The sequence below is a fragment of the Culex quinquefasciatus genome, chromosome 1 (genome assembly GCF_015732765.1).
Source record: "Culex quinquefasciatus strain JHB chromosome 1, VPISU_Cqui_1.0_pri_paternal, whole genome shotgun sequence".
Taxonomy (NCBI): Eukaryota; Metazoa; Arthropoda; class Insecta; order Diptera; family Culicidae; genus Culex; species Culex quinquefasciatus.
The window spans coordinates 73,583,341-73,608,589 of NC_051861.1; the positions used below are offsets into that span (position 1 = coordinate 73,583,341).

A 25,249-nucleotide genomic window follows, 5' to 3' on the forward strand; every position below is an offset into this window, starting at 1 on the left:
AAAAATCGTTAAACTTTCGCTTCTCGAAATTTTGGATTGAAATCCGTAGACAGTGCAGTGCCCTTAGGACAAAGTTCTTTGTCAAAAGCTTAGATTTAATCTGGTGTTAAAATTCTAAAGTTTCTTCTACAGCTGCGAATTTGACATGATGCAGACTGTGATTCAGATATAATACAGATTCTGGGGAAAAAATAAGAAATCTGGCATCGTTTTACCGACAACAGAAACTGGAACTGTCAGCGAGGATGACGTGTTGACGTTTATTTTTCACCTCTGCGCTGGACGTACGATTCCGTTTGATCTTCGCTGCCGGCCATTTCTGTTCCGTTTCTGCTGGACAAAAGAAGCTTTTTGAAAATCCGACAGAAAACTTTAGTGATTCGACCTTCAGAGCGTCCGAACCACGACCACCATGGCAGCCGGAAGCCGCGTTTGGCTGCCGCTGCTTTTGTTTACGCTGTGTTGTCTCTACCAGCGGACGGTCAGCGTCGACCGGAACAACTTTAAAACCTGCGAACAGAGCAGCTTCTGCCGGTGAGTGGTCAATTGGTGTGTTTTGGTGTTGCAGCTGATGAATTTGAGTGTTTTTTTTTGCAGGCGACTCCGCCACACGGAACCGGCCGTGAGCAAGTTTGTGGTGCTGCCGGAAACGCTGCAAACATACAAGCACTACATTCTGCTGGACCTGCAGCACTCGGAATCGAAGCACCTGTTTGTGCTGAAGTTGGCCGCCGTTCGGGGAGGAATTTTCCACTTCCAGATCGACGAGAAGAGTCCGCTGAGCGAGCGATACCGCATGCTGGATGCGCTGGCCAAGGAACCGGAGTATGTAAATGTTAAGGTTGAAGGAGGTTCGTCGGGATCGACGATTACCGTTGCGGCGGACGGTGGAACCAGCCGGGCGGTGGTGACGTTGGCTCCGTTCAAGATTGACTTCTACAACGGAGACAAGCTGGTCGTGGCTGCGAATTCCAAGGGAATGATGGAGTACGAGCAGCTGCGACGGAAGGAAACCAAGCCGGAAGCTCCGCTGGAGGAGGAAGGTCAAGAGGGACAGGGAAATGAGGTGCAAGAAGTGGTAAGTGGGAAAGATTTTTGTTCTTGTGGGGATGTGCTGAACAAGATTTTTTTTTCAGAAGGAAGATCCAGGCGCGTGGGAAGAAAACTTCAAAGGACATCACGACTCGAAGCCAAACGGACCGGAAGGTCTCGCGATGGACTTCAGTTTCCCACAAGCAAAGGTTCTGTACGGTATTCCGGAGCACGCTGACTCTTTCGCTCTGAAGCACACCGTCGGCAAGACAGATCCGTACCGACTTTACAACCTGGACGTGTTTGAGTACGAACTGGATAACGGAATGGCCCTGTACGGAGCGGTTCCTGTGATCTACGGCACAGGGCCATCTTCTACGGCCGGAGTCTACTGGCAAAATGCCGCCGAAACGTGGGTGGACATTTTCGCTCCCGAGCAGGAGAAGAACGTCATGTCATCGATCGTGAAACTAGTTTCCGGTTCGTCCGATGAGGAACCGCCGGTGGCTAACTTTATCTCCGAAAGTGGAATCGTCGACGTGTTTATCTTGACCGGCCCGTCTCCGCTGGAAGCGTTCCGACAATACACCGAGCTTACTGGAACGGCTCCCCTTCCGCAGATGTATGCCATCGCTTATCACCAGTGCCGCTGGAACTACAACGACGAGCAGGACGTGACCACGGTTTCGGCCAAGTTCGACGAGCACGACATCCCGATGGACACCATGTGGCTCGACATCGAGTACACCGAGGGTAAGAAGTACTTCACCTGGGATCACCACAAGTTCCCCATCCGCTGGAGATGATCCGCAATCTGACGGAACGTGGCCGCCACCTGACCGTCATCATCGATCCGCACATAAAGCGTGACGGCAGCTACTTCTTCCACAACGATTGCACCGACCGTGGCTACTACGTGAAGAACAAGGACGGCAACATCTACGAGGGTTGGTGCTGGCCCGGGGCCGCCAGCTACGCGGACTTTTTCAACCCGGAAGTGCGCAAGTACTACGCCGACCAGTATCTACTGGAGAACTTTAAGGAATCCACCGCCGAGGTGGGCATCTGGAACGACATGAACGAACCGTCGGTGTTCAACGGGCCGGAAATTACCATGCTGAAGGACAACCTGCACCACGGCGGGTGGGAACATCGCGACGTGCACAACCTGTACGGCCACATGCACATAATGGCCACGTACGACGGGCTGATTCGGCGGAGCGAAGGTGAGTTATCGTAAAGACGAAGCTTCTTGTACAGACGCGTAGGAAGTGAGGAATCAGATGGACGTAGGCATCCTCAGCCAACTGATTAGTGTACAAGTAAAAGAGAATGGCTGCAAAGGAGGTTATGATATGGAGGAAGCAGGCAACGTTTAAAAGCTACCTTCGAATTTGCTGAAGTTAACATAATGAGAAGTTCAATCATGTGTTTTTCTTTACCGAATTATTTAAGCAGGACGACTTTTCTAAATTATCACAAGAGAAAATTTAAGATTATTGTAAGATTTATTTCTTATTTCGTTTTCTTGAAATATTTTTCTTGTCGCTAAATTTGGTTCTGTCTACAGACTTCTTGGACATTCTTCAAAGTTACAATCAGCCAACGCCGGATGGTATGAAAAAAGCTTGAGCTTTAATGTTATTTACACATTTTTCTGTGCCGTTGTTCTGCACTGTACCGGTCTCATTGTAATTTCAAAAGCAACTCTCATACAACTCTCCCTTTTTCTAGGTGCCCTTCGTCCATTCATCCTCTCCCGGTCTCATTTTGCTGGCAGTCAAAGGTACGCGGCCGTCTGGACCGGTGACAACATGGCCGACTGGGGCCACCTGCAGGCCTCGATCAAGATGTGCCTGTCGCTGTCCGTGGCGGGAATCAGCTTCTGCGGTGCCGACGTCGGTGGGTTCTTCGGCAATCCGGACGGTGAGATGTTCTACCGGTGGTACCAGATCGGCGCTTTCCAGCCGTTCTTCCGGTCGCACGCCCACATCGATACGAAACGGCGCGAACCGTGGCTGTTCCCCGAGGACGTCAAGCTGATTATCCGCGATGCCATCCGGAAGCGGTACCGACTGCTGCCACTGTGGTACACCATGTTCTACGAGCACGAACGCTCCGGCCTGCCCATCATGCGTCCGATGTTGGCCCAATATCCGGCTGACACGAAAGCCTACGCCATCGACAGTCAGTTTCTGCTCTCTGATAAGCTGCTCGTCGCTCCGGTGCTGAAGGCGGGCCAGACCAAGGTCGACGTGTACTTCCCGGCGAAGGAAAATGGCGAAGCGGACCTGTGGTACGATGTGGACAACCATCGGAAGTACTCCTCCGTTGGATATGAAACGCTCTCCGTCGATAGCTACAAGGTGCCCGTGTTCCAGCGAGGTGGCACCATCGTCCCACGCAAGGAACGAATCCGTCGTGCGTCAACGCTGATGAAGGACGATCCGTACACGCTTGTGGTGGCCGTGAACAAGAATGGCGTGGCCAAGGGAACGCTCTATATTGACGATGAAACCAGCTTCGAGTATCGCTCCGGAAAGTACCTCTATCTGGAGTTTGAGTTCAAGGATGGCGTTCTTAGTTCAAGAAAAATCGACACAACCGCCAGCTACCCCACCAAGAGCTGGCTGGAGCGAGTGGTTCTGGTTGGCCTCTCGAAGGCACCGAAGTCGGCCACCCAGCACCTGTCTAGCGGGGAATCCTCCGAGCTGGACGTTTACGCCGATGAGGGCGGTGCGTTTGTAGTCCGCAAGCCGGGCGCATCGATGCAGGACAGCTGGTCGATCAAGCTGAAGTACTGAAAGTAAACACATTCATCGTGCGTTCGTTGGAAGGCAAAATAAAAAGTCATTTTAGTGCGAGAAGCTGTGAAGTGAAATTTAGAAGGAAAAAAAAATGTGAAAAAACATTTGTTTTAATTTTTGGATGATCAACGATCAATAATGTCGCTTGCTCACTTGTGGCGTAGAGTGACTTAAATTTCACTTGAATGTAGACAAATTCATCAAATAAAGTTGCACTAAGCAAAAAAACAAACCTAAATTGATTCATCTTACTTCTTTTTTCTGCATTGAAAGAATACTTTAGTTATGTACTAGTTGTCAAAACTGCTTTTAAAAACTCGAGGCGTGGAATTAAAATGGCGGTCATATCGCTTCGAAATCTTCAGAAAAAAAATGTTTTCTGGTACGGGAAGGTCCGCCATATTGATTCCCCGACTCGAGTTTTCAAAAGCAGTTTTTAAGAAAATGCCGTAAGTTAAAAGAGTTTTGTTTGTTTCAGACGAGAAAAAGGACGATACTGTCGATTAAGTTGAGGGTAACCTTGCCGGTAGCTCTGTTGTTCTCAAGCTTCCTGATCTCCCTCTCCATCGTCTCCAGATCAGGTGTTTAAAAGTTGTTTGAAGTTGCTAAGACGTTTTTTAATGATCGACGTCCAGTTTTACCTTAAGATCGTTTCAAACAATCGACCAACAGAATCGATCTACCGATGTTCTACTGCAGTACACCGCTTCAAATCGACAAACGGTGCAATTTAACGGTGTTGCCGACCACTCCCAGCGCTACTCATTTTGACAGTTCTACGCGCTCAAAAGAAAACAAAAACATTTTTCCCCTCGACGACGTCTTGCGTGGTTCGCGAGTGTTTTCAATCACGTCCCGTTTTCCAGCCTTGATTTTCACCTTTTCCGAATCGAATTTACTAGATTTTTGGTGTAAGTTGTAATGGAGAGTGCAGCACAACCGGATCCGGCGCAGTCGGAAGAGCAGCCAGCGGAGGAAGAGTCACGCGAGCAGGAACGGAAGGAGCTGGAGGGTTTCGTCGCCGAGCAGGCGGCCAAGTTCGAGCAGAAAGCGGCCCTGCGGTCGCAGAATGTGGCCCCGGAACGGCCACCGGAGTCGTTCTTTACCCGGTGTGACTCGAGCTTGAAGAAGAACACGGCGTTCGTGAAGAAGTTGAAGCAATTTACTGCGTCTCAGCTGGAGGGATTGCTAAAGGACATGGCCGGGTTGAATTTGACCAAGTACATCTCGGAGGTCAGCGCGGCGATCGTGGAGGCCAAGCTGAAGATGAGCGATGTGGGTCCGGCGTTGACGCTGTGCAGCAAGTTGCACCAGACGTACGGGGATTTCAGCGGAAGTTTGTTCGAGAATTGGCAAAAAGTGCTGCACGTGAAGGCCGGGGAGAAAATCGGGAATCCGAGCAAGATGCGAGTGGACTTGCGGTTCTACGGGGAGTTGATCAGCGTGGGGATCTTTACGAACAAAGTGGGGCTGCCGCTGCTGGGGCTTTGCTTGACGGCGTTGATTTCCCAGGACAAGGAGGAGCACAGCAACCTGTCGATTATTTTGTCTTTTTGTCGTCACTGTGGCGATGAATACGCCGGGCTTGTTCCGAAAAAGATGTTGGAGCTGGCCAAAAAGCACTCGGTGACGGTTCCCAGCTCAAACTTGCTGCCCAGTGATAAGCAGCAGAATTTGCGGAACTTGCTAAAAGATTACTACCAAACGCTGTTTGAACACCTCAAGAACGAACACAAACAGTTGCAGTATGCGGAAAAGTCCCGCCGGAGGATGCTGGAATCGAAGGGAGAGGTGTCCAACGACAAGAAGGAGCAAATCGAAATGCTGCAAAACAATTACGAAAAGCTGCTCTCCTCGACGCAAACGATGGCCGATTTGCTGAACGAGAGCCTTCCGGAACTCACGGTCGAGGTGGAAGTCTGTCCAACCGAAGGCACCGTAATCGACAACATCGGCGACGAGCAGTTTGCCAACCTGGATCCGTGGGGCGACGAAGACACGCGCAATTTTTACGTTAACTTGCCCGATTTGCGTCAATTTCTACCCAACTATTGTGGCAAAAAAGAAGAAATACTTCCGGACGAACCGGCAATTACGGAGGAAGTGCTGGACATGGAGGAAGTCGAACCGGACACCGAAGCCGAAGTCGAACTTCCGCCGGAACTGGCCGAAGCCGCAGCTGTCGACGTGGACGCCGAGGAACCGACGACGGCGCCGAGCACGCCGCATCACCACGCAAACCGCGAGTACTTTGAGGCGTTCATTGCCAACATGCAAAATTGCGTCAACACCGAGCTGATCGATTCGGCCGCGATCGACTTTTTGCTGAACTTGAACACGAAAAACAACCGCAAACGGATCGTGAAGACGCTGTTTGGCGTGCAGCGGACGCGGTTGGATCTGCTGCCGATGTACGCGCGTTTTGTGGCGATCGTGAATTTGGTATCGCCGGATGTGGCCGTCGATTTGAGCCAGATGTTGAAGGTGGACTTCAAGTATCAGATCAAGAAAAAGGACCAGATCAACATTGAGACCAAGATCAAGGTGGTGCGGTACATCGGAGAGTTGGTCAAGTTTGGGATCTACAACAAGATTGAGGCGCTGTTTTGTTTGAAGTGTTTACTGCACAATTTTCAGCACCATCACATCGAAATGACGTGCGCGTTTCTGGAGGTTTGCGGCGTTTACTTGTACAATTGCAGGTGAGTTGAATTACTAAATTGATTTAAAAAAATAGTTTGAAAGGTGTACTTGTTTATGTTACACAGAAAGAACATTGCAATAGAATGTTTAATATACACAGATGTTTTTTTCTGCATAACCGTGTCTTACGTTGGGTCTTCTCCTATTTCGTAAAAAGTCCATGTAGGGGGAGAGGGCCTGATATGCACCCCTAAGGAAAAACTGTGATTTCTCAACCATTACAGCATTACTGTGGAAGAATTTTGTTCGATGTTCTTAAACAACTATTATTCTTCGTCATCCATGTGAAAAAAGTCCTAAAAAACCTCAACATTGTTCGAAAATATCAAATTTCTAAAAACTTTTCTGATTCATTTCAAACAACCATGCGGGGCAATATGCACCGCAACATTGGGGCAAAGTGCACTTCAAAAACGGGGCAGAATGCACCACAACATGGGGCAAAATGCACCGGGTAAAAGCAGTTTTCACTAGTCACCATTGCAGAATATTTGATTAAAATGCATTTTTTGATGTTTTTGGACTCATCTGTCTATAAAATAATGAAGATTATGGCAAAAACTATATACTTCAACACTTACAAAATCAATAAATGCTTTTTATATTGACCAAAATTAAATAATTAAAGTTCAATGAAAATTAGATGAAAATACAACATTTTAAAGTTTTGCAAATAACTTAAGCTGTTTTTATCCTACGATGCTCAAATTTTTCTAGCATTGTTTTGCAATGTTAAGCTTCCAATTTATATGATTTTTCCCCGGAAAATTCTTCCCAATACTGAGAAAAGCAGGGGGTGCATTTTGCCCCGCGGGGGTGCATTTTACCCCCTCTCTCCCTAAATGAATGTGGAGTGTTTTCTGCCTAGTTCTAACATGGTTTTGGAACCAGTATTCAAGTGTTATGGTACTAATGTCCATTCTTTCGTTGCACGATTTCTTCCAATCAGCCTACTCGTAGAACCACCTCGGGCGCTTCAAAGTTTCAGTCAGTTTATCAATAACTTTTGAAGAAAAGTGCCCATCTTTCGGGCATATCCCAGTTGGGGTGCCATCGTTAAGGAAGGTTAATTTCGAAGCGACCAAAGCTCCTCCGCCGTTTTGTAGCTGTTGTCGATGGGTTTTCCGCCCACAGGTCTCTATGGGCATTAAAATCCCCAAGTAGCACAAGCGGACCAGATACCGTCGATACAACCTCTCGGAGCCTTGCCGCCAGGGTTTTGGTATCATCCATTCGTGAAATAATAATGAATACTCAACACGGAACATCTGTGGTCATCACACATGGCTTTCCCCGTATGCAGTTGGCGGTCAGAACTTATGTCCTTCAGTCATTGCCATTCAAGAACTTCGGACCAACAAAATCAAAAAACTTTATCGTCTAGAACGAAACAACTGAAAAATGGCAATCTCCAAGTCGTGGCAGCGGTAGTTGAATGGTCATCCAAAGCTACATACCTATAACCGAGTGTCTATATTTCACGACTGGATGATACCAAAAACCTGGCGGCAAGGCTCGGATCGAGGGTACCCAGTCCGCTTGTGCTACTTGGGGATTTTAATGCCCATAGAGACCTGTGGGCGCAAAACCCATCGACAACAGCTACAAAACGGCGGAGGAGCTTTGGTCGCTTCGAAATTAACCTTCCTTAACGATGGCACCCCAACTGGGATATGCCCGAAAGATGGGCAATTTTCTTCAATAGTCATTGATAAACCGACTGAAGCCCTGAGGTGGGTATACGAGAAGGCTGATTGGAAGAAATAGTGCAACGAAAGTAAAGACATTAGTATCTTCAAACTTAAATACTGGATTCAAAGCCATGTTAGAACTAGGCAGAAAACACTCCACATTCATTTACATGGACTCTGTTAAGATTTTTCTGTTCATATCTAGCAGGTACTTGTTTTTGAAGTCTGCGTTTGGAGTCTTCTTATCGGTCTTATTTCTTAAATTTTAATTTTTGTATTTTTTTATCCGGCTGAAACTTTTTTGGTCCCTTCGGTATGCCCTAAGAAGCCATTTTGCATCATTAGTTTATCCATATAATTTTCCATACAAATGTGGCAGCTGTCCATACAAAAATGATTTATGAATATTCGAAAATCTGTATCTTTTGAAGGATTTTTTTTATCGATTTGGTGTCTTCGCCAAAGTTGTAGGTATGGATAAGGACTACACTGTTAAAATAAGATACACGTTAACAAAATCGGTGATTTTTAATTTCACTTTTTGTCCTTTTATTTTCACTGATATGTTTAAGTGGACATCAAATGCCAACTTTTCAGAAATTTCCAGAATGGGCAAAAAATCTTTGATCGAGTTATAAATTTTTGAATCACAACTGATTTTTTCAAAAAATCTATGTATTGGTCGCAAAAATGTATCAACTTAATTTTTCGATGTGAAATAAAATTTGCAATCAAAAATTACTTTAGTGAAATTTTGATAAAGTGCACCGTTTTCAAGTGAAAGCCATTTTAAAGTAACTTTTTTGAAGATAGTCGCAGTTTTTCAGTTTTTGAAATTAGTGCCCATGTTTGCCTAAACTTGAAAAAAATATTTTTGAAATTGAAAAGCTGAGAAAATTCTATATATATTGGATTTTTGAACTTCGTTGTACGACCCTTAGTTTCTAAGATATTGCCATGCAAAGATTTAAAAACAGGAAAATTGTTTTTTTCTAAGTTTCACCTAAACAACCCACCATTTTCTAATGTCGATATCTCAGCAAATAATGGTCCGTTAAATATATTGTTAAATATATTTTCATTTTTTTTAATCAAGACGCTATTTCACAAATCAATGTCTTTTATTCAAACAAAATACTGCATTTGAAGACTATTTTTTCAATAGCAGCCGGCCTCGAAAAAGTGTATCAAAATCACTAAAGCACTTATAACTTTTGATAGGGTTGTCAGATCTTCAATCTTTTGGGCTTGTTGGAAAGGTCTTTTGATTACCTATCCAACGATGGGTCACATGATCGATCCGGACAACATTTTCATCAAAATATTTGAGATCCGGCTTCAAAAAAGTCTATAAATAACACTTAAGTGGTCATAACTTTTGATGGGGTTGTCAGACTTCAATCTTTTTCACGCGTTGGAAAGGTCTTTCAAATACCTTTCTAATAATATATAGCATGACGGGTTTTCTTACAAAAACCACCCTTTTTCAATCTTCCGAAGTATAGCTAAAATCGTTTTTTTAACATAACTTTTGAAGTACTTTTCTCAACTTCATAATATTAACTAGGGTCTTGTGGGACCCCAAGACGGTCCAAATCGGTTCAGCCAGTCCGGAGATAATCGAGTGCATATTCTTCGGTGCACGGACTCACATCCAGACACACGCACAGACATTTGTTCAGAATTTGATTCTGAGTCGATAGGTATACGTGAAGGTGGGTCTACGAGGTCAGATAAAGAAGTTCATTTTTCGAGTGATTTTAAAGCCTTTCCTCATTGAGGTGAGGAAGGCAAAAATATGCACTCCAGAGTTTGTTTACAACTGTAAGAAAAACGTGTTGCATAGGTTTTTAATGTTTTTCTTCAAAAACTGGTAATAAAACGTTAACATTTGGCAGTCGTTCGATACACCAATCAAACAATCACACGAGAAGCTTTCAAATGAAGCCAAATGCGAATCAGTACGTTCAATTATCGATTTATTATTTTTATTTTATGTTCTGAGTATTAGGGATACTGTATCTATATTTTCGAAGCCTAGCCTTTCTTGATTCTGTCTATTTATGTACTTATCATTTCCTACCATACGAATGGATGGCATTTCTGAAATCTTCCCTTTCTCTTCTCTCCCAGAGATACCCGCCTCCGCACGAACGTCTACCTCGAGCAGATGATGCGTCTCAAGACCAACACCACGATGGACAGCCGACATGCCCAGCAGGTCGACACGGCCTATTATCTGGTGAAGCAGCCCGAGGGAATGCGAATCCAGCGCAAGATTCGTCCCTTGATACACACCTACATCCGGCACTTGGTGTTTGAGGAGCTTAACAAAGCCAACGTGGACAAGATGATAAAGCTGCTGCGGCGGTTGAACTGGGAGGACCGCGATACGCACGACTACGCAGTCAAGTGCCTGGCCAAGGCGTACAGCATCCGGTACCACTTGATCCGAAGTTTGGCCGATTTAGTTTCCGGGTTGAGCTCGTACCAGGAGAAGGCGGTGGTCAAGGTGATCGACGCCGTGTTTGAGGATATCCGGGCGGGGCTGGAGATTCACGACACAAAGTTGGCCCAGCGACGGATCGCGATGGCCAAGTATTTGGGCGAGTTGTACAACTACCGGCTGGTAGAGTCGGGGAACGTGCTGAACACGCTGTACTCGATCATATCGTTGGGCGTAAGCTTCAGCCACGAAGTTCCGTCGGAGGTGGATCCTCCGGGCAGTCTGTTCCGGCTGAAGCTGGTGTGCGTACTTTTGGACACCTGCGGGCAGTACTTTACCAGCGCTTCCAGCAGAAAAAGGTTGGACTATTTCTTGATCTTCTTCCAGAACTATTACTGGTTCAAAAAGTCGGATCCGATCTTTACCAGCGATACCGAAAAAGATCTCTTCCCAATACTGATCGATCACATGTACAAGGTAGGTTTAAGAATTTCAAGATTTTTTTAAAGATAATTAAATTCAGCAATTTTTCAGGAGTGCTTCAAGAACTTACGACCCAAACTAAAGCTCTACACCAGCTACGACGTGGCGAAAGAAGCCGTCGAAGCCATCCGCAAGAAACTGTACCCGGATTTGTTCAACGCGAAGGATGACGACACGGGCACAACGGGCGGGCTGAAGCCAATCCAGGAGACGGACACCGACAAGGACGACACGGTGACGGAAGATTGCACGTCCGAGGCGTTCGGTGACTCGGAAGACGACGACGAAGATGACGGCAAGCCTCGGACCGCGCGTGACGAGGATGATGAAGAGCTCGGCGATGATGACGACGATGAGGATGATGACTTGAACGCGGATCTGGAAGCGTTGGCAAAGCCGGCAGCGCCGGAGAAGACCTTCGAGGACATGGAGTTTGAGAAGGAATTTGAGCGAATGGCGACGGAAAGTTTCCTGGAGCGGCTGAAGGAACCGGCCAAGGTTAACACCAAGGACATTCCCGTGCCGATCACGATGAGGAGCAGTGGAACGAAGAAAACCTACGAGCAGTTGCAGGTGAGATGTTGATTGGTTTGTGTCTCTGCTTTAATTCATACTTCCAGGCTAAATGTCAATAGCCGTTCACCGTCAATAGATAACACCGTTTTGAGGTTCTTTATATCGATAGAAATGATTTTTCGTTGGAATTTCGTATCAACCCGGAATTACGCCGTCGGAAAATCTGCCGGCATCCGAACTGGTCCACGTTTCATATGTCATCCTATAGGCTAGACAGTCACGCCTAATAACACTCAAACTTTATTCCGTTCCAGGACAAGGACAAGGACAAGTCCGACTCGGTGCCGTTCGTGCTGATGGTGCGCGGCAAGGGCAAACAGCAGCAGTACAAGACGTTCGAGGCGCCCAGCGACAGCCAGCTGGCGATCTATCTCAAAGATCAGGAGCAGAAGATCAAGGAGGAGAACGACAGCGTCAAGCGGCTCACGCTCAACATTACCGAGCGCCTCGAGGAGGAAGACTACCAGGAATCGCTGCTGCAGAGTCAGCGCTCGCCGGCGAGCAACAAGATCCGGATAGCGAAACCGCCCAAGTTTAAGCATCCGAAAGGGGCGCCGGACGTGGATGCAATCTTTCATTGAGCATGGCGCTTGGAAGATGATTGTGAATTGAAAGCGCGGGGTCGACTAAGTTTGTCTTATTATCTAATAATAACATTGAAATAACTGAATCTTTGGAGTGTAATATTATCCGAAATCTTCCTTCATGTTCCGAGAGCAAGCAAAATGACGAACTTTATTGAGAACGCTAATTATTTCATCGAGTAACAATCATTAAGTGTGGTCTGTCTAAATACGATATTCATTTCTAATCAGCGGCGTGATTCCATTTTCAAGCATATTGTTAAATTTCGTGCTTCGTTTCGAACATTACTTCATTCCTCTAATATTTGATCGTGTTGTTAACCGGGAAGGACCGACGCAGTCCCATGCACTTTTCACGATCGATAAACAGTGCGTCCACCTTCTGCTTTAGGTTGTTCTCGAGCTGCGATTTGGTCTTGAGCAGTTGCTGGTGCTGGGCTTCCGCTTCCTGCAGCTTGCGGTGCAGCGTCGAGACCGAGTCCTGGATGTGGCAAACTTCCTCCACCAGCCGGAGGTGGGCGTTGTCACTGGAATAAAAATAAAATGTAGCTCAAATAGCAGCTTTTTCTACTTTCAATAAACTACGAAACGAAAATCGCATACCGACACATTTCGATGCCAGGCCGATGCGCACGGGCTTCCAGGCGTGTTTGGGCCACCTTCATCGGGTTAGATTTGTCGTTGATGGCCTTGCGCAGCAGTTCGATGTGCTTCTCGACGTCGAAGATCTCCTGCTGGGTCTGTGAAAAAAAAAAATGAATTTTAGGATAAATTACTCAATGTGCATGATTTTTTTTTTCTAATTTTATATTCGCATTGAGGTGATGAATATTTCTCGCATAATTTCTTTTAATTTGATGTTTCGATTCTAGGGAAGATGTTTTTCATCTTCCTGGGTAAGAATAGCGGGGCAATTTCGTTTATCGAAAAAAAAAAAAAAGGTTTTTCGTACTAACGGAGACGCCTACTAAGCAAATTTAAAAAAAAAGATTGAAATAGTAGTTTATGCAACAAGTTGCAAAAAGAGGATTTTTTCAGCACGAGTCGTACATTTATCCAACGAGGTTCACCGAGTTGGATAAATACGAAGAGTGCTGAAAAAATCAAGTTTTGCAACGAGTTCCATACAACATTTTTTGCAATTCCAAAAAACACACACTGAGTGAAATTTTATGTCAAATTTTCATGTATTTTGTCAATGAACCGTTTAAAAAAAAAAAAAAATTGAAAAGTGTTACTTTTCGAAACAAGTGCTGAAAAGTTCAACTTTTCAGCACCCATTTGAGTGCTGAAAAGTAGAACTTTTCAGCATTTATTTTGAAAAGTGTTGCTATTCGATTCTGTTATTTTTGGTACAGAAAAGTAGGCTATTTCGTCGTTCAAGAATGACAGGAAAAGTAAGCAGTTTCACGACGGAATTGCAAAAAGGCGCTTTTTAAACGCAAAGCATTTTCAAATACGATGATAATGAGGCTTATTAAAAAAAAACCTAACTTAATCCACATATGTGGTTGGAGCCTTCCTCACTTATTACCAACAATGGCTTATATGATTGAATTGTACAAAAATTTCATCTATTTTTAAGATCCGGAATAAAAAAGTACATAAATATCACTTAAGTGGCCATACCTCGAGACAGGGTTGCCAGATCATCAATGTTTTGGACTCGTTGGAAAGGTCTTTTGATAACCTAACCAACGATGGGTTGGATGGTGGATCCGGACATAGTTTACATACATTTAAGTGAGATCCAGCATCCAAAAAGTACATCAATATCACTTAAGTCGGTATATCTCGAGACAGGGTTGCCAGATCTTCAATGTTTTGAACACGTTGGAAAAGTTTTTTGATAACCTAACCAACGATGGGTCGGATGGTGGATTCGGACATAGTTTATATACATTTAAGTGAGATCCGGTTTCAAAAAAGTTCATAAATATCACTTAAGTGGATATATCTCAAGACAGGGTTGCCAGATCTTCAGTGTTTTAGGCTCGTTGGAAAGGTTGTAATAACGAACTAGGGGGCAATTACCACCACTAGTTCATTAATTAAAAATTAAATAAAACCAGAACTTGAGACTCTTGGAGATGAGAGAGAGATGTAGAGATCTGCAACTGCTCACATTTGACGTGGGGAAGGAGAATTGTACCTACCCTTTCACAATCCTGGTTCGATTCAGCTAATCGTACTGTCCTGGCAAAAAGAATCACAAAAGATCGTCGCTTTGGGTTATGGAAAAAGTCATGTTTATTGCATTTAACTGTCCTAATTTATTGTTTTTCGTCGTTTTAAAACTAACCTACCCAAGTAGCACTCATAACTTGTCGACAGTTGAATAATAGTTAGACAACTGTTTTGGATCAACATACGAGAAAAAAATGTCAACGTTAGTTAAATATCAGTTTGTTTCACTACTTGTATAACTGACTTATGTAACTCATGGGATGTGTGCCATACAAGTGTTAAAACACAGTCAACTTCACTCTTTTCCAACTTTTATACACAACATAGGGAATATGCACTCGCTCTTAACTCCATCCAATTAGCTGATTTTCACTATTAAAACAATTTATTTTGGAACAATTTTGATAGAAACTTACTTGCTCACTTCCCATTGACCTATTTATCACTCGATTTCACTCGAAAACACTTTTTATGAGCTGTAATTGAACGTCCAAGTGCTGATATGCCAAGATACTGTTCCCTCATCTGCAATGTTTTACTCGAAAACAGTTTGTTGAATAAAAACAATATTGCACTGTTTGTTTCACTGCTTATCCAACATTGTCATGTGACAGCATCTTCTGAAAAATGGGCGGGGCCAACCATTCTACAAATAACATTAGGTTTTCTCGCTTTGTTACACAAATGTTATCGGAGAATAGATAATATAACTGATGCTCAACATACATATTCAACTTGACATTGCGTGTTGTTAGGTGGTGTAAATTTGTACATGAGGAATTTAGAGTTTCAATAATGTTTATTCATTGAAGATAACAATAGTTTCGATGGTTGACCGATTAATTTGTAAACATGTCGCTGGTAAAAGCTACAAAAATTATCAGCTTATAGAGTTTATGATAGAGAAAACAACAAATCCAAATCAAACCGATTTTCAATATTACTCCGTGGTACGGTAATCGAAGTGACAGTTGAAACGGTTTGTTATAACAAAGTTGTATAATGGAGTTATAAAAACTGACTTGAAACAAACTTATATAACTTCAATTTCAATGACAGCCTTCGTTCTTTAGCTAACAAAACAGACAGCAACCTTCTTATTGACGATTAGGTCAGCTTATTTAGTATGAAGCCCCGTGGAGCAATGCGGAAGAGCGCCTGGACCTGCCGTGGAGATAACAACAAGTCGTCGAAGTCGTCGGATCGAATCTTGGGAAAGAGGAAGTTCATCAAAAAAGGAAAATCGAAAAGTTCGCTTTGCAGGGAATTTCACACTTATCACATGCGCGTCATGATTGTTTTTCTTTTTTTTTTAATTCATTTTCGAATTATTTTTAATAAATCTTGCAAAAACAAGCGTACTCTTTTTTATTAGCTTCGTCGATTGATTGAAATTCTAATAGGAAACGTTTGTTTACATGTAAGTTAGTCGACGGTTAGATAGCTGTTTTCTATCTAACTTTCCTTTCCAGTGTGCGCTTTGATTTGACAGCACAACCGTAAACCACGCCCCCTTTTTTCGTTGAATCTCTTGTTAGATAGCACAGTGTTGTCAAATACATTTGTACAACTTACTCTGATAACTTGCATCTTTTTCTGGCAAGTTATACAACAAAAAAAAGTGCGCTTTTTCCAGTTCACAGGAGTTGTAGAACAAGTTGTGATAACGAGGCAGATTGGTTATACAACCAGTTAGGAAATACGATTATCTGACAAAGTGTGTTGCTTGGGATAACCATGTGTGTGTGTGTTCGTGTGTTCTAGTGTATCCCGCGGTGGTCGAGTCAAGTCGGAGGATCTTCCTCCGGCCAGGCCTGGCGCAGCAACGGTTTTGGTTTCTTTGGTTTTGTGTCTTTGTCTTTGTCAGAAAAAACCTGTACAGTGTTTAAGGTTTATTTTAGTACTTGTGCTTTCGTGTCTAGTGGTTAAACAATGAACTCACCGGATGGCCTCCGCCATTGCGCTCTACAGAATTCTCGGGTTGGCGCGCTTTGCCAACTTGGAGGTTCTGGAAAGGAGTTCATTTCTAGCGTTTTGTGCAGATCTTACAATTGATTAATAATTACCACTATTTGTGACACTCCATGCACCACCAACCAAACGACCTCTTTTGACGTTGAGCGCGGTCCTTTGCGTTTAGTTTGGATGGTGAATTGTTGGGACCAACTCCCTGACACTAAATTAACAATAAAAGACACTCTTTAGACACGACTCACATAGTTAAAGACACTAAATTACCATTTCGCGGCTACTGGAATGCTGTTAACATTCAACACTAACATAACAATTTCACTGCACTATAAATTACAAGACTTTTACAGGTGAGACTAGAATATGTGTAACGGATTCTAGTCGGTAGCGGCAAATGAGGACGATTCAAAATGAAGAAGTCCCTTTTATAAAATTTTAAGCTTTTGTTTGCGTATTTCGAAATTGACGCAATAGAGATGTGAGTCGTGCTTGCCGAAGGGATAGCTTGTGTGTTTGTTTTTATGTTGTTAAAGTGTAATGGTTAGTTACAATGTCCTAACTTGTCCCTACGGTTCAGTTTGACAGGATTATGCGAAGCATTGTAACCAGAGATTGTACTACGTACAAGCGATAGGTTACAAGGTCTTCTGATAACCTAACCAATGATGGGTCGGATGATGGACCCGGACATAGTTTACATACATTTAAGTGAGATCCGGCTTCAAAAAAGTTCATCAATATCACTTAAGTGGCCATATCTCGAGACAGGGTTGCCAGATCTTCAATGTTTTGGTCTCGTTGGAAAGGTCTTCTGATAACCTAACCAACGATGGGTTGGATGTTGGATCCGGACATAGTTTACATACATTTAAGTGAGATCCGGCTTCAAAAAAGTTCATAAATATCACTTAAGTGGCCATATCTTGAGACAGGGTTGCCAGATCTTCAATGTTTTGGACTCGTTAGAAAGGTCTTCTGATAACCTAACCAACGATGGGTTGGATGTTGGATACGGGCATAGTTTACATACATTTAAGTGAGATCCAGCATCCAAAAAGTACATCAATATCACTTAAGTCGGGATATCGCGAGACAGGGTTGCCAGATCTTCAATGTTTTGGTCTCGTTGGAAAGGTCTTTTGATAACCTAACCAACGATGGGTTGGATGTTGGATCCGGACATAGTTTACATACATTTAGGTGAGATCCGGTTTCAAAAAAGTTCATAAATATCACTTAAGTGGATATATCTCAAGACAGGGTTGCCAGATCTTCAATGTTTTAGGCTCGTTGGAAAGGTCTTCTGCTAACCTAACCAACGATGGGTCGGATGATGGACCCGGACATAGTTTACATACATTTAAGTGAGATCCGGATATATGTGAAAATACATTTTTATACATAACTTTTGAACTACTTATCGAAACTTCAATCTGTATAAAACTCGATCTATGGGACCCTAAACCAAGTCGAAAGCAACAGGGTCGGGTCAAATCGGTTCAGCCAGTGCCGAGAAACATGAGCTAGTTTGTTGGTCACATACATACATACACACACACATACACACACACATACACACAGACATTTGTTCAGTTTTCGATTCTGAGTCGATATGTATACATGAAGGTGGGTCTACGACGTTTTTATACAAAGTTCATTTTTAGAGCAGGATTATAGCCTTACCTCAGTGAGGAAGGCAAAACAACGCAATGCGCCTCTTTCAGCGGTACTTAATATAGGAAAACACGTTTTGCCATCCTCATCTTACTGAATAAAGGCTATAAAATCACTCAAAACATGATCTTCCTAGACCCACCTTCATTTCTAGAGTTTATCTAGGTCCTATAAACATATGAAAGACAATAGCTGAAAGGACCTTTTTTCTAAAAAAAAAACTCTAGATTTATACATATCGACTCAGAATAAAACTATCATGAAATATAAGCATTTTAATGTAAAAAATAATCCATCTGATCTAATGTGATGCAGAAAACTTGGCCTGAAAAGACATCCGCATCAGCCCTTGTATGCGTGAGAAAAAGGTAAATAGATAGGGGAAATTCTCGTATGTTTGGCAGGTTAAGCTCTCGCTCCTAACTCCATCCAATTACATAGCTGATTTTCACTATTTAAACAACTAATTTTGCAAAAATTTTGATAGAAACTTGCTTGCTCACTTGTTATTGACCTTTTTATCACACGATTTCAGTTGAAAACGCTTTTAATTAGCTTTAATTGATTGTCAAAGTTATGACCTGCCAACATTAGAGGAACGCTGGAATTAGATGCTGTTCCCCTAAATGGGGTTCAAGAAAATAAAAAAAGTAGAAAAAAATTGAATAACGCACGGTGTGTTTCCTAGAACAAACCGAAGAAAAAAAATTCGGCAGGTCTGATATTTGGCACCATAAAAGAAGGGCTCTTTCCTGACATTTTGCGGGGTCCGGCGAAATATTTCGTCGGGGGGTCTAGAGCAACTTTTTTTTTGAAAGATTTTTTTTTCGATTTTATAGGATTTTTCTACAGAAAAGTCGATGGAAATCGATGGGTTCATGTTCCTATCCATCAAATTTCTTATAAATGTGCCTCAAGAGACTCTAAATTACATATTTGACCTTAAATACTAGATTTCTAGCTTTCATTGAAATAACCTCAACATCCAAGCTGGAATGCTCAAAACCTGGGTGATGAATAGAGAGAATGCGTAACGTGATTTTCGAATGATCCCACTTTGTTTACATCTACAAAGTAGGAGGATGTTCAAGCACAAGCATGACTTTTTCTTGCTGGTAAATGAACTGTTTTATAATCAGTAGTATGTGTTTTATTTTTTAAAGTTTTTGACATTTTTGGGTGGAAAATTGTCGCGTTTCGATCGACGAAGAACTGCGGCGAGAGTGTAATTCTACGATGTCGTAGATAAATTCCTTGTCTGATTTTGAAATCCTGCAGCTCTTCCTGAACCAGTGAAAAAACATGGCTAATTCTTGCGAAGCTGACCAACAAACAGAATGGATTTTAACCAGCCTGATGGCAAGATTGTCAAATTGTATGTATGGGCCGCGATACTCACATTGGTTGGACCGTGGACCCCGCTATTTGGTCGCTTTACCCCTCTGACGCTAAATATAGGGTAAAAGAGCCAGCAAATGTGCAATTGAAAAAAAAGTTTTTTTTTGTGAAAAATTATTTTAAATTTTGTTTTTGATGAATAGGTTTGAATATTTTTTGTCAGAAAATAAATAACTAGAAAAAATAAAATATTATCCAGCCTTTTGAGGACGAAGTCAATCGTTCACATTTTTTAATGTTAGCTTATACACATATTTTAGTGTTAAATGTAAATATTCCAAGAAGATAATGTCCAGCTTGTGACGATAAACTACTTTTCCTTTACTTAGAAATCGAATTTAGAAGGAAACGATAACCTGCTATGTTGGTCCGCACCGGGTTCTGAACTCCCATTTATGAGGCGGAAGCGTTGCCGCATGGCTCGATCTTAACAAAAAAATTAACTAGACAATAAATAACAATTTCAAATTACAAATTTAAATATTAAATAAACTTATTTTCGAATTTACTCATAAATGGCCTGTATACCCTATTTTGTGCAACCAGTTTATGGAGCGTTCACCCTATATGGACTGTCAAAAGCGAGGTTCACTTTTTGACAAGCTTGCCACCAGTCTGATTTTAACTAAACCAGGTTTTCAAACGGAATCAAACAATTAAGACAGTTTCTGCATGGATACAACCACATCGACTCCATTAACAACTTCCATTCATATTTATAAACTTTCTTAAGATTTCTTGACTTCAACTCAAAGTCCTTAAGAGCCACAATTTTTTCATTCCAGCAAAAATAATAATATTTTTTAATAATCGATAACAATACTCTCTTCTTTTGGCGAACAGTAAATTGGTTCCACTTTGACAGGTCAAAATTGAGGCCGTTTTGCGAACCACTATTCAGCACCCAGCTCAAAACGACCGAATAAAAATCGTTTCTTTGTTCAATTTGTCGTGAAAATACAGCAACAGATTGCCCGGATACAAATTCGAGCTTAAAACATTGCTAAACTTAGAGTATTTTATTTATAAGCTATTTATTACACAAAAGGTTCCCAACATTATTTTTTCAATCTTTTGCCATATTACACCATGACATTTTGAAACATTTTCGAATCAATCGCGTTGTAGAGAACAGTTTTCTGAACAATTTCCATAAAAAATATCTATTTTGGTTTAATATAAGCAGAGATATATGGTACGTTATCCATTAGACCCCTTTCCTATAGTGGACCCTCTGAAGGGTTTTTGATGAAAAAATCAATGAAATCCCAATTTCAAGCGTGTTTTTTTAAATTATGCGTATAAATATAGCTGTTATCATGTTAAAAGATTCTGGGTTCGATTGCCATCTGCTCCAACCTTCCATCGGATGAGGTCGGTCCCAGCCTTGGTTGTTAAGCCGTTAAGTCATTCCAGGTGTAGGAGTCGTCTCCATGCCATAAGTACAAACAACACACCAAACCAAGCCTACTCCGGTGGAATCGCTGGCGGCGGTTGGACTCACAATCCAAAGGTCGTCAGTTCAAACACTGGGGTGGAAGGTTCCTTGGAGTAAAAGAGGTTTGGGTGCCCTCCCCATTCAAGCCTTCGGACTCCTAGGTTCGAGCAGAAACTTGCAATAGAGACCACAAAAGACCCGGGGGTCGTTAATGTGGATGGCTTGATTTTTGATGTTAAAAGTATCATAAATGCTGAAGCCGCAAGAATTTATAATTAATAAAAATCTAAGTTAATTGTTCTTAACTGAAGCATCGTAATCAATGTTTGAAATGATATTTTATAATAATAAATCAATAACAAAACATTTTTTGAAAATTAACATGCGTAGTTTTATCAGCAGCTGTAAACAAATCAATTGTTTTGTTTTGGTCAACTTTTTATGTAATTTATTTGGAAAAATGTGCATCAAAATTACTTTTTTATCATTTTTATGTTTACAGTTGTTTTTGAAACGTTTTCTTTGATCTTTTTCGTAAATAAATTTGTTTAAATGTCTGTTAGGTTTTTTGTTGTTTTAAGCCAAATTTGTTTACAAAACATATTTGTTTATGATGGAAAATCTATCTTTTATTCATTATATCTATCATAAGACCTTCGGATTCGGATTATGGACCCGGGTCCACTATAGGAAAAGGGGGTCCATTAGTCAAAATTGTTCAAAAGAGTTCAGATTTCATTGTTCTGTACACAGGGTTATGAAAAAGTGCTTAGAATATTGAAAAATTGTGAAAAATGCGCGTCGGCTCTACTAGGGGGTCCACTAATGGTTAAAATACCCTACTCAATTTCGTAAAATAAAAAGTGACTTTCTCCAAAATTTCAGGATATAATTTCCATTCAAACGATGAACACCGCATACTAAGATTTTTTAAGAGCATGAGCATGAGCATGAGAGACCCCCCATGGTTGTCCTTCTCCGTTGCTGAACAGGACCGTAATATCCTAACAATACAACCGACCATACGCTTAAACGATCAAATGATGTTTCCCTTATCAACAGCATGCATGAATGCGCTGAAAAGATAAAACATCACGATCATCAAAACTAGGGCCGTTGCTAATAGGAAACAGTCGTTGGCCACCAACGGCGCCCGCCATGTCAGTTTGTAGATCTCGGGGGATTGGGACGGGAATGTTAGCACAGGTTGCTACAAAGGGTGGGTTCTATATGATATCCACACCCCCACGTGTGCCGGAAAACTACTTCTACTTGGGATTTTGTTAGTGGGTAAGGGTAATGGCCAGGATTCAACATAGAGGATGATGATGCGACCCAATAATCAATAAATTTTGTTTAATGGTGTGATGTATTATGCATTCTCAAGGCAAACAGTCGGAGTATGCGGATGAGACTATTCCCGGTTATTTGGTGTTGAGTTTAGCATAAATGATTAAATCTTAGACAGCCGGCTGTGGAAAGATAAAACCAAATAAAATGCGAAAACGCGAAACCGCCCGGACCGAAAAACACACACAATCGGAGGGACAACAAAGACGGAAACGGCAACGAAAATCCTGCGTGATGACCGCGACGTGCACCGTTCAAATTCTCCAACGCAACTCACACCGCATACTAAGATTTTTTAAGGATGAAAACATTTTGCTGAAACTTAAAACTTATATAAAATTTTGATGAAAGTTATGGAAATTATTTTATAAGAATAATAAAAAACTCAGAAGGCGGTGTTCATCGTTTGGATGGGAATTAAATTCTGAAATTTTGGAGAACGTCACTTTTTATTTTACCAAACCAAAAACGTGAATTATCAGCTAAGGTTTCCCCTATAAAAACTTTTCAACTGAATTAGATTTCATTTTGAAAAACCTGAGAATTTGACAAGAATCCGTAAAAAATTACTTCGATCCAATTCCACCCCCAGACCGGATGTCACCCCCACTGACTGGACCCAAAAAAAGTACAAATTCTTAATCGAGTTTTTCTAATGAAGCACATATTTAGTGGAACTGTTCCAAAGTTTGCAATAATCCTGAGTTTTAGTTTTTTACGCTTATTTCATTTTATCATTTTAAGTTTGATGAACCAACCCAAAAAAATACTTAAAAAATCTGTTAGGTTTTCCGCTAAGTAAAAAAAAACAGTGTAACGTAAATTGACAGTCAGCATTTTTCTTGATCTTCCTTTTGAACTGAAAATAAGTTGGCCGGAGATAAACCCTCTATCGCCCACGGTAATACCTATGCTCCAAATTCGATAATAAATATCTCGGATTTCCAACTGCGCAAATTTAAAAAAATGTTATATTGTAAAATTGTTATAATATTCATGGAGACGCATGGTCTGTCAAATCCACCCGTTGAACACTCTGATGGAGACGCATGGTACGTTACCTTGTGCAGGTGCAGCTGCATCTTGCTCTTGGCCTCGAGCATCTCCGACGATCGGTTGTTGAACGCGTTGTTGGTGTTGCTCCAGCAGTCCCACACGGACGTGGCCACCGCGTTGATCAGGGACTCGGCGTCACTCCGCAGCTGGCATGACTTGGACCGCTCCGAATGGGAGCTTTTTGTGAGGGATGGGGTGAAAAAAAGAAACACACAACTGATTAAAAATCTCCTCCCAGTCATTAATTAATACAATCGTACAAACGGCTTGGACAACTCTCTAGAAAAAAATAATTTTGTCATCAAATGAAATCAAAATTCAAAAGAGTTCTTCTAATGCAGCAATTCCATTAGAAAGGGTTGAGCTCAAAATTGGTTTTGTGAATCCTTGGCTGATATAATATGACCCTTATTTTTATTGTCAGACAAAAAAAATGGGGAAACACATTTAGAACTGATTAGAGCATAGAAAAACTAAAAACATAAAAATCAGAAATCTGATCCAAACTTTAGCGTTGCAAGGATACTCGGATGTTTTGATTTTGTTTGTGCTCGCTTCAAATGGAATTTCCAAAATCGATGTTACTATAAAACAATTAATTTTTTGTTGAATTGAAAAATGAAATAAAATTATAAATTTGTTTTCTCGAGAATTCCCCTTCCGTAATTACGGTTTTTGCGAATTTTTATCATTTTGTTACGAGGATGTGGTTATTCTACCGTACTGTTTGGTGGGCGGATTTTAATAATTACTGTTAATTTTTAATTTCTACGAAACGAGTGTACATCGAGAGGAAATATTGCATTTTGATCACTTATCAGCTGACAGGAAAAAAGATTTTCGTGGTATTTGGAGGGGATAAAACCGCAGCAAATTGGTGCAAATTGAACAAATAAAGTGTACTCTGCGTATTGAATCGTGGTTGGACGGGCGTGGGTGCTCACTAAGTGCAGTGCAGTACAAACAATAAATCAGGACGGTTCAACGTGAGAGCCCCCCGCTGGACTCTTCTGGCAGTGGTGCTCCGATGGTGGTGATGCGAAAAGGTAGCAAATTAATTACTTGTTAATGCGCGTGCTGCTCGAACCGGACCACGTGCCGGGCGTACTAACGGTCGGATCATATTTTTCAATACCACCGTAGTAATTAATCCCGCGGCTGTAGTTATTCAGCTGCAAACGAGACAGACGAGAGAGATAAATTATCGCGACTTTGATTAGTTGTATGCGTGTGTGTGTATGACCAGTTTTGCGGGGGAGGCATTATTTGGCCACTGATTTATTGGTCACTTCATCAGTATTGGAATTCACGCTCGCGGGTGTTTAATTCGACCTTTTCAGGCTGGGATACCGTTCGACAAAAACCAAAGCGTCCACTTGCCACACACTGGCTCCTGGAGGGCACTTTTGTGGTAAGCCAGATAACGAATTGGCGTGAGGCTATAAATTGTCGGACAAATTTACATGTTCGCGTTGAGTTATATCACGGCAGATGGGTTCTTTTTTTGGTCTCTCAACTTCAGCGACTGATGAGGGCAGAGTTTGTAAACGTGCAACGTTTTATTTGCTGAGGGCAAATAATGTTGCAATTTCTCCTTTTGTTTTGCGATGGTTGGTGTTTGAACTGTAGAGCATATACGAGAATCTATTTTTAGTATGATTTATATTTTTTTGATTGAAACATTAATTTAACCTGGTCTACATTGTATCCCCAAGCTGCAATATCGGCAGAGTTGGAAATCATAACCCGGAATCAAAGTTGACGAACCTTGTGGAGATGGAGTCAGAGTCCGCAAATTTACAAAAAAGTGTAATTTGATGTATTTTGGAGAGCTGGAGTCGGCGTTGAAGTTG

General features: G+C 42.0%; 3 protein-coding genes and 1 long non-coding RNA gene across 14 annotated transcripts in view; 2 read left to right on the plus strand and 2 right to left on the minus strand.

The window, feature by feature from the left end:
• Positions 1 to 258: 258 nt before the first annotated feature.
• LOC6041843 (neutral alpha-glucosidase AB) lies at positions 259 to 4,077 on the plus strand. Its single transcript, XM_001851001.2, is given in 5 exon segments — positions 259 to 534; positions 598 to 1,078; positions 1,137 to 1,815; positions 1,818 to 2,258; positions 2,767 to 4,077. Coding segments are annotated over 5 exon segments (2,793 nt in total). The 5' UTR covers positions 259 to 412; the 3' UTR covers positions 3,837 to 4,077.
• Positions 4,078 to 4,627: 550 nt separating this feature from the next.
• Positions 4,628 to 12,408, plus strand: LOC6041844 (regulator of nonsense transcripts 2). The gene is made up of 4 exons (XM_001851002.2): positions 4,628 to 6,541; positions 10,367 to 11,156; positions 11,214 to 11,735; positions 11,993 to 12,408. The coding sequence occupies exons 1-4, from the start codon at positions 4,761 to 4,763 to the stop codon at positions 12,317 to 12,319; spliced, it is 3,420 nt and encodes a 1,139-aa protein (XP_001851054.2). The 5' UTR covers positions 4,628 to 4,760; the 3' UTR covers positions 12,320 to 12,408.
• A 38-nt stretch (positions 12,409 to 12,446) lies between these two features.
• Positions 12,447 to 25,249, minus strand: part of LOC6041845 (tektin-3) — a 31,935-nt gene continuing 19,132 nt past the window's right edge. For all 11 annotated transcript variants that reach the window (XM_001851003.2, XM_038251043.1, XM_038251061.1 and 8 more), the window contains 4 exons: positions 24,459 to 24,568; positions 23,402 to 23,573; positions 12,926 to 13,062; positions 12,447 to 12,849 (listed from right to left, as the gene is read on the minus strand). In XM_001851003.2, the coding sequence (XP_001851055.2) occupies positions 12,621 to 12,849; positions 12,926 to 13,062; positions 23,402 to 23,573; positions 24,459 to 24,568 (648 nt within the window). In that variant the 3' untranslated portion in view covers positions 12,447 to 12,620. The remainder of the gene's footprint in view (positions 12,850 to 12,925; positions 13,063 to 23,401; positions 23,574 to 24,458; positions 24,569 to 25,249) is intronic.
• LOC119766507 lies at positions 16,223 to 17,183 on the minus strand. The gene is made up of 4 exons (XR_005276961.1): positions 16,748 to 17,183; positions 16,576 to 16,685; positions 16,452 to 16,517; positions 16,223 to 16,383 (listed from the first exon to the last, which is right to left on the minus strand). It is a non-coding gene; the product is annotated as an uncharacterized LOC119766507 (long non-coding RNA).

What these genes read in the sequence shown, in the direction of transcription:
- LOC6041844 (XM_001851002.2), top strand. Translation starts at nt 4,761, where the DNA reads ATGGAGAGTGCAGCACAACCGGATCCGGCGCAGTCGGAAGAGCAGCCA. An exon ending in TGATCGATCACATGTACAAG is followed by an intron (nt 11,157 to 11,213) that starts GTAGGTTTAAGA and finishes GCAATTTTTCAG; the next exon opens with GAGTGCTTCAAGAACTTACG. An exon ending in AAACCTACGAGCAGTTGCAG is followed by an intron (nt 11,736 to 11,992) that starts GTGAGATGTTGA and finishes ATTCCGTTCCAG; the next exon opens with GACAAGGACAAGGACAAGTC.